General features: G+C 37.1%; 1 protein-coding gene across 1 annotated transcript in view; it reads left to right on the top strand.

Annotated features, from left to right (window-relative positions):
• MPP7 (MAGUK p55 scaffold protein 7) overlaps nucleotides 1–12,622 on the top strand; it is a 74,032-nt gene that overhangs the window by 32,471 nt on the left and 28,939 nt on the right. Inside the window, exons 4-5 of the mRNA XM_082193795.1 lie at nucleotides 6,924–7,001; nucleotides 8,936–9,016. Coding sequence (XP_082049921.1) covers nucleotides 6,924–7,001; nucleotides 8,936–9,016 — 159 coding nt within the window. The remainder of the gene's footprint in view (nucleotides 1–6,923; nucleotides 7,002–8,935; nucleotides 9,017–12,622) is intronic.

The following is a 12,622-nucleotide window of genomic DNA, read 5'->3' as shown; positions in this document are numbered from 1 at the left end:
GCCAGTTGAGAAAATAGATGGAATTGAAAATCCTGAACAGCCAAAATGGTGTGTTTTCTTTCAACCAGTGTTGAATATTCAGTGTTCTGAATATTTTTTTGATAGATGTTGTTTAGTTTGGTCTTTTACCATTATTTATGCAAGTTATGTTACTACATTGAACACAATGTAGTACCTTTTTATTTTAGATTGTGCTACAGTTCCTGCTATAATTTGACTCTAAGCCAGGGGGCATCCATGCATTTTGGGGCGGCTAATTCCTTTAATTGTGCATTGTTTGAAGTACTTGGTTTTGTCTGTTCTGAATCTATTGCTATTAACTTCAATGGGGGATATATAGTTTTCTAAACTAAAAAGCCTTAAACTTTGGCCTTTCCTCGTGGGAAAGTTACTCCAATCTCTTGATAATTTTGGCTGCCCTTTTCTAGCTCTTTCATTGTTCTTTTTGAGATGAAGCAACCAGAATTATAGATAGCATTCCAGATAGAGCCATTATGGTGTCAGTTGCTTTCCTAGTTACTTCTGGCATAAAACTAGATTATTATTGTTTTATAAATAAAAATCATACAGTTAAAGTTCTCTACTGTGATGACAGGGTCTCTGTACTGGTTAGTCACTGCTAGTTCTTTCATCATTTTATATGTGAAGTTGGGATTTATTTATTTATTGCTCCAATATGCAACTTAGACATTGGATAACAAATTAGTAAGTAAGATTGAGCCACCTAATTTTTAGACATCTGGTTGGGGATCTTCACAGTCTGTTTGGGATTTCACCACCTTACATAATTGGGTGTTATCCTCAAATTTGGTCACCTTGCTGCTCTGTTTTGAAGTCCATATAACAAATAACTGAATAACATAACAACATTTTATTAATAAACATCTGACAAGACCACCAGCATTTTCTCTTTTATCTGCTATTTATCATTTTTCTATCCTAACATAACATAAAATAAAATGTAACAACAGCTAAAGCTGGCCATTTTGAGTGATAAAGAAAAGTAGGAGAGAATATTTGTATTAATTAGCAAGAAAATATCAATCTAAAGTGATTTTATAACATATGTTTGGCCAATAGGACTATGCAAATCAGAGGGACATGTGACATACTTTCTGGTGATTCCCCGGAATCCATCAGTGGCAGAAATGTTAAAAATCTAGAAAAATATTTTTTGATCAGCTGTAGCTTTAGCCAGCTCCCAAGTTGCTGCTGGGAGAGTTCCAAAGAGAAGCAGCAATGCAGCCAAAAAGAAATAGGAATGGAGAGTGCTTCATCCTTTAAGGAGAAATAATTTTTCAAAAGTGTAATATGCACATTTTTCAATAGACAGCTACTGATAATATAGAAATACCAGTTCTTTGATCATGGCTCACTTTTCTTCTCTTAGATATTGTAAACATGGGTTCACCTGAAGGCTAAGCAAAGCCCAATCTTTTTATCATTAATAATTGACAGTGAATATGGGCATTGAAAAACTCACTTCTGTGATTCCTCTGAGAACAAAAAGATAAAAGATGACTTTTTAAAAAAGTTTATTTATGTTGTTCTTGGGTGGGCCTGCCATTGGTTTCCCATTCAAGGGATGGATCAGATTAATTAATACTTCCTTAACTTCTTCAGTGCTGCAGCATCAAGCATTTCTGTGACCTGCAATTTGAATAGAACACTTCCTACTTCCAAATGTACATTCATTTGCTCTCTGGTTGTTGCCTTCAAAGAATTAGATTGTAACCCTGGAAAGATACTTATACAGTCGTACCTTGATGGACGACCGCCTTGTGAGTCAAACATTTTGGCTCCCGAATGCCGCAAACCTGGAAGTGAGGGTTCTGGTTTGCGAACATTCTTTGGAACCCAAATGTCCGGCGTGGCTTCTGATTGGCTGCAGGAGCTTCCTGCAGCCAATCAGAAGCTGCACCTTAGTTTCCGAACATTTTGGAAGTCAAACTGACTTCTGGAACAGATTCCATTCAAGCTTCCAAGGTACGACTGTATCAGGGAGTGAAACTGCAGCTGACTTTATGCGTGGGCATAACAAGATACAGGGAGGTACAAGGACAATATATTTATTCATTTGCGACATGTATAATTCTAGCCAAAAAAGGCTGTCAGAGTAGCTTATGTATCTTTACATATCTATATCTAGTGCACCACACCATCTTTAAGATACAGACCTCTTCATTTGGTCTGTGTTTTGAGTTATAAGTATGTGGTTCTCATGTTTATGTTCTCTTAATTTATAGTTGACATTCTTGTTAACAAAATTTTCTTAACCACAATGTTTTAAAATAGCTACTACTTTGTGGAACATGTTTGCTGTGCAGATGGCACAATGTCGTTAGAAGTTATCTTCAAACAGAAATCTAATTCAGCTGCCAATTATGGCATGAGGCTGCAATCCTGTACCTAGTTTTCTGGGAATAAGTAACATTCATATCCATGGAACTTACATTTGAGTCAACTTTTGATATATTTGCACGGTACGTGTGGTGTCTGTTCTCTGTTTTAACATCTAACAAGGGGCTGAAGAACTGGAAATTGTAAAATCTGTGTGGTGGAATTCTGTATTTTACGTGTACATGTTTTTTAATTGTTGTGTTTTACACACACATCCCATGTGATGCAAGAGGCACATCACCTTTTATGTTCTTTGAGGAGTTGGCTGTGTCTGCCATTGGTGTGTGACAAATTGCCATTTAAGGGGGGGGGGGAATCACCCTGTTTCAAATAGGAATGTTTAAGCACAAAGTTGCTGGATTGAAAATTGTACAAAAATTGTGCATTGTTTTTGAAAGTGAGATACTAGTTAAAATAATTATAACTACTTTTAAGCTGTAGTAAACTTCTACACACAGACAAACAGAGACAGAGAGAGAGAGAATTTTCAACACATTTTTTTAGCATTTGGATTGTTTAGTTAATTTGGATTAATGTTTATAGTATTGCACCCTTGTTCTCCAGTTATGGCCACTTTACAAAACCAGTAGCTCTTAGTTTCACAGATAAAGGAAGTTGCAGACAAGTATATATCACCTCCTTCTCTCTCACACACATAATGCATTGCAGCCATGGGTTCACATTTGCTCCTCCTTTTCTAATGATTACTGCTAATGACCAAACATAAATAGCATTGCGATGTGAAGCCAATTGTAGATTTCATTGAAATGGAGATTGTAGAAGTAATCTGCTGTAGCCGAGAATAAAGGAAACATAATGGGTGTGCTTCAGGCTGCTGTTGAAAGCACCTTTGTGTGCAAGTTTCAAGGTTAAAAAGTCAACTAGAATTCATTTCTAGCTTTGATGCCATGTCAATAATAGTGTGTATGGAAGGAATCAGTGTACTCCAAGAGGGAAGAAGTCTTCAAGCAAATTCATTTTTTAAAAACTAAAAACAACAAAAATATGGTTTTACTAAAGATCTCTTGAGGGACCTCGGGCTTTAAAGGAGCTAAGGTTTAGTAATGTTCTGTGTACAGTGCATGTATAAAAATAGGTTTATTGCTAAAGCGTCATGTTCTCATCTCAAATGGAAGAGATTAATTCAGCTTTCGAAATGTCCTGAAGAGTGTACAAGTTCTAAGAAACTTGAGCTTGAAGTGCGCAACAAAACCTCATCCAATTTTGGACATTCTTTCTGCAGTAGCTGAGCAGGGAGTTTGGCTCAAAAAGGGGCAGGGAAATTTATCTTGGAGGAAGGGTGACTTGTTTGGCTTTAAAGTGAATTTCCTCTACCCACTAAGGGGACCTCTTCCTATAAGCAAAGTCATCAAAACCTTTCCTTACTTACTGAACAAAAAAGTACACTTGAATGAAGTCTCTGAAATTTCAAATAATAGTTGCTTTATTGTGTTGTGTGAGGAACAAAGAAGTCAAAGTATAAAGTTGCTTTCAGAAATATCAAAAAAGGAAAGGAAAAGAAACTGTGCGAGGAGTAAGGGGGGTTTATAGCCCATATTTAAACTATTCTGTTCAAATGGGCAAAAGTATAATGCCTTTCTGCATTCTAGTACTTTCTTATTAATTTGGATCTTGAAATATATTCTTTGTCTGCATCTACTGTTGGTAAGTAAAGCAAATATATTGAAGCAGAAGGCAGAATCAAATAGTAATAAAACTAAATATGCATTTTGCATATTGAAACATGGTACAGTACTAAAGTTAATAATTCTTAGTTAATGTTGAAAGTGAAAGGTTAGTACAATTATTTTACTGACCTTTTAACCGTGGCTAACTAGAATTTCAAAGTCGTTTCATACCCTAGCTTCAAATCAAGATTAATAGTAAACCTTGGTTAGAATTAACTGTGGTTAAGTTTTGTGCTACCATAAGTTTTAATTATGGTATAGTCTGGTGAAGATTTGGAGGGAGTAGTGGGGAAGGGAGTCAGTGATGCTACGCCTCCTCACAGATCCTTAACCCAGAGTCTGCAAACTTTGACTTGCTAAATTACCAGGGTTTATTTATGACTCCTCCTTTTCTCCAAGTCCTGTGGCTTGATGTCTGCTGCAAGTGGAGAGTTATTTTTTCTGTCTTAATGATGGGTTTTTGTAGATTGCAACACAGTGCAAGGAGTTCCGTCACCTGGAGCTGAGAGCATTCAGATTTCAAGAATACAACAAGAACAAGGATATACTGATCCATATCAGCAATGTATCTACAAAAGTATATACGAACAGGCAGGAAGGCACGAGACCTGTGACTTCACTAAAAGGCATACAAGGTTTTAAACTGAGCAGGGGAAAAATCTGCTGTCAGAATATGTCTGTGGAGAGAGACAAGGTAGCTCACTAGTTGAGCAGACAAATTTTGAAAGATGCCAGTAGATGCTTCACTTGAGGTTGTTGCTTTGGGGATCCTGACTTGTATTTGCTTCAGGAAAATGACCCATACTTTTCTTCTCAATGTCTGGAGGTCTTTAGGCTGAGGATGAAAATGCTTAGCTAGCAACAAAAAGGATAGAAAGTGCTGGTATATGCCTCCCCTCCTTCCAGATGTTATCTAGGGTTGTCTTGAAGATATTGGAGCAGCAAGTGGAAGAAGTCCTCATGGTACCTGGTTAATCCAGAAAGTTCAGAATACCGGTTCAACAACCTTGAAAGCTACCATTCCCTCCAGAGATTTTGATTCAAGCTTCAGTTGTGTTGCTTCTCTACATTACTGCAGAAATACGGCCCTTCCTTTGTTTCCTTGATAAAGGTCTGCTCCATACTAGTTCAGGGATTGCCAACCTGATGCTCACAGGTGTCATGGCATTTAAAATCAAATAAAACATAGACACACATGTTCTAAGAATAATAAAATCAGTGCAACAAACTAAAACAATTAAACCATCCATACAGACTTTTAAAGACAATGGAAGAGTTTCATCAGATATAAAATTGATCTTCCATAGAAGACTTGAGTAAACCTCAAGGAAAAATTTCCTTTAAAAAATGTTTTCAGTAAGCACAGAAACATCATCACTCTAGGCACCTGTCTGATTTCAGCTGGTTATTGATTCCAGATAACTGGACCTGTAACACTAAGACCTTGTTTCTAGTACAGTGGAACCTCAGTTTTCGAGCGCCCCGGAAGCCGAACAATTCAGAACCTGAATGCCAAAAACCCAGAAGTAATTGCTTTCATTTTCGAATGTGCCTTGGAAGTCAAATGGCTTCTGCTGCGTGTTTTTCAATGGCTTTTGCCAACCACCCACTGATCCACGGTTTTTGAACGTTTCAGAAGTCGAACGGTCTTCCGGAACAGATTACGTTTGAAACCCGAGGTTCCACTGTACAGATCAAGTGCACTGTTTTTTTTATAGAACAACTTGGCCCGTGTAGCTTTGATGGTATGATTAATGAAGACATTTTTATGTTTACTTATTTTGTATAGCCAGGTAGTTGACAGTTTTAAATTATTGTGTTCTATATGTACCTGTCTGTTGTGTTTTGTTTTATTATACTATTGTAAACAAAAATGAAAACAGAACAAAGTGCTAATTCCACCACTTCAGTCAAGGGATGGCAATAAACAATTACATAAGATGCTAAGATCTGAAGTGTTGATACATCACAAGTACTTTTTATTTTCATTTGTTTATCAGAATGTAATTTTTATTAATTATCTTTCGAATTTTCTACAGATACATTTTATATATATAGTTTTGACTCTATGTTTATTGAAAATGAATAAATGTGAATTATTTTTTATTTCTTTTAAATCACTAGTCCTTAAGTATAAAGTGCTGGTGTAAAATATATAGAAGGCAACAATGGGAAGATGGAAGTGCTGAGTGCTATTATAACTATAATCCAGCAATGACATATCTGTTGTCCCCACTGGTGGCAGCCAGCTGAATACATTAAGGATGAAATCTTATGCATATATACCTGAGATTAGGCTCCACTGAAAACAGTAGGACTTACTTATGAGTAAACATGCATAGGATTGCACTCTTAAGATTGTCTTTATGATAAGGAAAAAATTGGGGTTATACAATGAAATTTTGCTTCAGGCAGGTAAAGGGAGTACTGTTTCATACAATTGATAATGAATTAATAGATATTGTTGCCTTAAGGTGTGGTGATGGCTACACTTTTGACTTTGCTTTAAAAGGGTTTGGGGCATATGGATTGAAAGAAAAGACGTAAATGATAAGGAAGGAAATATGTGAGAAATATAAGTCCAGAAAACCTAAAAGAGGGAAAGGAATAGCAAATGTTTAACTTTTCTGTGGGTTTGTCTACATACTCAACATTTTTTCCATCTGACTTCATACTCTCAGTGCTTCACTAGAAGCTGATGATGAATTATATCTACATGTTCACTGCTAAATGCTTCCGTAAGTTTGTTTCTTTGCAAATGCTTAACTTGCCAACTTATGTTGTCAGACTCTACTTCTACTGCTAAGTAAACTTCTTTCTTCCATTATCTCCTAGATCCATGAAAAACTGCATTACTATGAAAAACAGAGCCCTGTGCCCATGTTGCATGGCGCATCAGCCTTGGCAGATGATGTAAGTGTCCCTGATGAGACCATTGGCACCATATTTCCCCAAACTGTCTGAAAGCAGAGTATAGAATCAGTATATGAATGGGACCGTGTGACCTGGGTGTGCAAAGGTTTCCAGCGATTTGTCATCACAGGATTGCTAATGTTGTTTTGATTTTTATTAGACATGTTTCTTTTATAATAACACAGCATCTAGATAGATTCTTGTTCAGCCTTGGTACCACAAAAGAACAATGGCAGGTTAGAAGTCTACAGTGAAGGTGAAGCTGTTAGCTTCTGGTGTGTTATGAGAGTCATAGTCAAGAGGAATGTTTTCTAAAAATAAAGATAAATGATATAGCTGAAGTGCTGACAGAATAAGAAAAATGACTGATAATACTAAAAGAAATGAGGCTTATGAAAGATATAGGAAGGGGTTGTCAGAAAATAGCTGTTTAAAAAAGAAGCAGAGATTTATATATATTAAAGCTTTCCAAATTACTTTCATAACTAAAAACTAAAATCTAGACGGGTTGGCATTGATAGAGTATTTAATTTCCTGCTACTATAATTTTTATTAATAAAAATCAAGCCTGCCTTTTCTGCATTATATGGTGAATTCTACAACCCTGATGAATTGTGTGCACACCTGTATAAACTATGACAGAGCTTGAGGTAGGCAGAATAAAAAATAAGTTAAACTGATTTAAGTGAAACTCCTGCATGCTTGACACAGTGGGAGCACACTCAAGGGCAATATTTGGTACAGTACAGTTTTTTGTAAACAATCTATAGAGAATACATTGATGGTCTGTGTGGTTGCCCATTGTAATTTCTTGTAGGTAACGGCACTCTAAAAATTTATTTGACCATAATCATACACAGAATTGCTTCAGGCCAGTAAAGATATAGACACAATTTTGCAGATTCACTTTCACTGTTGCTGGATGTTCCATCATTGGGAGGTGTTGCAAAATTCAGAGCAAGAATGTTTCAAACTGAGAGACTCTCTCCCGAGAACTTAAAATGTACCCTGTAATTTGTCCTTGTTTCCTTTATTCAAAAGCACGGATGGAGAACCTGTAGACCTCCAGATGATTTTAGAATCCAACTCCCATCACCCCCAGCCAGCATGACTAGTGGTCAGGAATGAAGGGAATCATAGCCCAGCAACATCTGGAGGGTTAGATTCCTCATCTCTGTTCTAATCCTGTAGCAGGCATAACATGTTAACATGTTAAACTAATTTTCAGATGAGTTGAGTAATCCTGGCATTTGATTAACCTGTCGTATTTTCAGGGTAGTGTTTTGTGATATAGCCCATATCTGATTCGGTTTCTTATTGAAGGTGATCTTTCAGCCTTTAGAATGCTTTTATATCTGGTAAGCTATATCTGGTAGGTTATATCTGGTAACCTAATACAAGCCATGTTCCTGTGATTAGCCTGTCTGACATTTAACAAGCTACTTGTCCTGTGTATGTAAACATAATAAAGTTGAGAACACTAGCACTATATGGGCACTCTGCTTCCTTATCCCAGCTACTGTGGCAATTTGGAAGCAATGTGGATTTCTCCACTTCATTCAGAAGCTGTTTTTTATAGACGGTGTCAGTGGTTGATCCAGTCATTTTTACAAGCAGCCCTTTGTCTGCACGCAAAGGACCATTCACTCAGATGAAGTGCAGGGATTTGCCCTCATTGCTATAAATCAGAATGTGATCTGGGTGTGCTGGTGCCAGATATGATTACTTTAGTCAAACTCAGTTGAAAGACCTGGCCAGAATTTAGCATAAGGGCCAGAAAATGAAGAGTAATGATTGATAGTCTGTTTTTCTTCATGCTGAACACACTGGAAAGTAATAACCTTGAACAGGATTGATTCCTGGTTGTCACTGACACGCTGAGTAAAACAATGCTCTTGCTAATGTTCTTTGTGTCACTTCAATCCCCTTTGCAGCTGGCTGAAGAGCTGCAGAGCAAACCACTAAACAGTGAGATCAGAGAATTGTTGAAACTACTGTCAAAACCCAATCTCAAGGTGAGGATGTGTTGCTTGCACCTGTTGAAATGAACACATGGTTGCTTTGCTCAGCTTTCAAAGTCTGCTAAGGATTTTCCTGTATATTTATTGAGTCCATGTGGATATGCAAAATTGCAGGATTTCCTTAAGTAGTTTAAAAAACGCTCTATCACACATTATGGTTAGTTATTGATATTTGCAAAACACTTGTAGTGTATGAGTGCAATTGGATATTCTGGTGGGAAAAAAGTCTGTGTTGCTTCATCAGCAGATAATCATACCTTGCATCTAAGCAGGCCTTTGGGGGAGTGCTAAGTCGAAGCAACTTCACATTTTTTGTTGCATGACAAATATGCCAATAAGAAATAGCCTGACAAATAAAACTTTTATTATGAGTATTTTGCTTGTTACCATTGTCTGCAAGATGCAGGTAGCAGCAGACTACATAGTTGCAGGGAGCCTCCACTTGCTTGTATTTGTAGCTAATTCCATTAAGACACATTTTGCGCTTGTTACTCTCTGTTCTGCTTTTTTTCTGTAGGAGTGCAGAAACAAGGAGTGCTGGCAAACCACTGTGGCATTCTTGGGAGAGAAAGTAAAATGGCATAAACAGTTGTACAGATCTAACATTGCCTGAATATGAAGGCAAGACATATGCTGCATATAATACCTTAAGGCAGTCTCTCTTCCATACAGTTTTCTATCATAATGTACACACACACACACACACACAAAACCCCCAACAACTGGGGAAACAGCCAAGTTCTTCCATTCAATAAATTTATACTGATTAAAGATATACCTCTGTTAAATTTCAGTGTAAATTGTGCCAAGTTTAATTTTGTTTTAAAGCAAATTCCTTCTCAGTTACCACTCTGAATAGATTTAATGAACATTTTAATAAAGCACCAAAGCTACTTTGCATATCAAATTCCATATATTCCTCAAAGGACTGTGTGTGCTGATATTACTTGCACCTGCCATTTCTAAGAATGGGGCAGCTCTTACAACCACTGCAGTCGCAGAGATAGCTGCTGCAGGCTGTATCCCAATAGAAGCTGGTTTACACAGAAGCCATTCCATACAATCCTGTGCATGCTTCCACTGAAAGAAAATGCAGTTGTTTTGCATGTATGAGGCAGCCAGAAGCTGAACTGAGTCTCCTCCTTTAAGAATTGTCACAATAGGGTCAGCAGAGACACACAGAGGTGTATTTGGCAGCTATTGCTTAGTGTAGAACTCTTTGTTGCTTGGAGCCAGACAGTAAGACTTTTGGCTTTTGATAGGTAGAAATAGAGAGGGTACAGTTCTATTGCCTCTTTAAATTGCAATTATATATCCTGAAATCACTTGCTAGGAGTTGCAAATAAACATATTTTCAAAGGCCCTTTATACTCTTGCAACTCACCACTCTGGGAAATTTATCTAAATTAATTGCCTGAATATCTTAAACAGTGTTTGGGGTGGAAGCAAGTTAATTGGGCAAATTGTTGGGAAATGTATTTGGGGGGGGGTATTTTTGTATCCCCTAAGTGAATCCTGGGTAATCAATATGAACTGGGATTAAAATTCCAAATAAACCATACCTTCACAGAACGACATCTAAGCCAAAGAATCTAGTGGATTTCAAAATACATGCCATCCTTTGCTGGATGAGCTTCATGGTTAATTACAAGTTTTTGCTCCAAGCCAGGAAAATACTATTACACTATTGGCTTGTCTCCCCCTCAGTGGTTTCTTTTTGGCTTCAGTGGATTCATAAGAAACTTTGGGTAGATTATTATAAGCATTAATTACAGGCCAAAGCAGAATGTTCCATGACATATTTGTTAATCATACCCTTATTTGAAACAAAGATATTACACTTTCATAGGAAGCAACTAAAATAGAAACATTATTCGTGTAAAATACACTTTGGCTGTACTGCTTAATACCAAAGAAGCCTATGGCCCTGATGCAGTAGTTGGCAAGGATAGAAGTGATCACAGTTTAACCTGCTGCAAAACCAATTATTTGTGGTTGCTGAGCTCATACGCAAAGTCTATTGAAATGCTTGTGGATTTCTGGATCTGGATGTTAATGAGGCTGGTGCATACCTGCCTGGAGGTTGTCACAAGTGTCGGTAAAGTGGAAGTTGCATTGGTCTTCCCAGGATCAGTGGTCTGCTAGTGGGAGAACTGCTCCTGCCTTTGATTAGCTTTGCACTTCAGCTCCTTAAGTGTTCTACCATTATATATAAAAAGATGTTGTATGAAATGACGTACACTGTTTTGACCTGCCTCAGTTTGGTATATGAATTGCCTTTTGTGGAGTAAAACATAAGCTTCTTATGTCATATTTATTTATACATAAATAACTGGGTACTCATGGCGTGTCAGGTTGCTATGAGTGAATTTGAAAATCTGTGCACATAAATCAAGCAACAGATCTGTCTCTTTGAAAACTGTAAAGCCAGAAAACAACAAATCAAATATCTATCTCAGATCTCTCAGGAAGGAAAAAGAAAATGACATAATTTTCCTCTTGGATATTTTATTTTAAGAAATTAACCCCCAACTATGTACAGTTCATTTAGATGGAGCAGCAAAAATGATGTTCCCTTTATTGCAACATTTATATCTGTTACAGATTCAGGTGTCCTTTTTATTTTATATAATATCATAATTGCAGAAACAATTTGCATACAACCAGAGCAAAACAACCACAAGTAACCAAAATGCTTGTTTTCTCCTCGAAGCAATTTACAAGCCTGCAGAAATTGTCTCACTAGAGATCATGGCAGCATATATGTCTGCTTCAGCTGTGAATAGCTCTACAATGTCATTATTTAGGGTTTTGTTTTGTTTTATAAAAGGGAACTTGATAATTAAAGGACAAAGGATTCTATCAGATGCAGTTGTCCCATTAGCACAATGGCCTCTACCTGTGCAACAGGGCTGCTCCCCCTTCCCCTTCAAATCTGAGAACCCTCAGAACAGCTTGGGGTTGGGGAGAAGAGAGAAAGAGAGGAAGTCTTACTGTACAGACAGAGGTCCTTTTGCTTCGGGGAGAATTTCATTGGACACTACCCAAAGCACCTGATGTTTGAAAAACTCATTTTAATCCTTCTGAAAGAATGGAAAACTGAATTAGTAAAATGGTGGCAAAAGGTGCAGTCGGGAGGAATTTTAAACAGATGGCATGAAGTGTGAACTTTAAGAATAGCTAGACAGTCCAAAGTATATCCTTAGGTTACTAGCCCTGAGCAGGAGGAAGCAGGAGTGTAAGAAGGCAAAAGTCACTACTTTTGTGTTGAGTATCTCTGTATGACTAACAGTTCTGACTGGTGGATGTAAAACGTTCAAAATATTTTCAGGATGGGAAATCGCCTTTTTTTGTTACAGGAAGTTACATGCAACAATAAAACTGAAATAGTTAAAGGAGAAAATAGCCTAATATGATTTCAAATAATATATATACAAATATGCAGCTGAGTTACACTAGTGGCATTTTAATACCCCTAATCAGTATTCTTTTGACAGTATCAGGAGCAAGTAATAGCACTGGAGTGGAGTTATTGTGATCATCCTCACTTTGTAAACTTCTGAATTAGAATTAGGAACAGGCATTTTAAATGTTTCAGAG

Source organism: Podarcis vaucheri (assembly GCF_965113315.1).
Source record: "Podarcis vaucheri genome assembly, chromosome: 12".
NCBI classification, from domain to species: domain Eukaryota; kingdom Metazoa; phylum Chordata; class Lepidosauria; order Squamata; family Lacertidae; genus Podarcis; species Podarcis vaucheri.
This window is presented reverse-complemented; position numbering and strand designations above follow the sequence as displayed.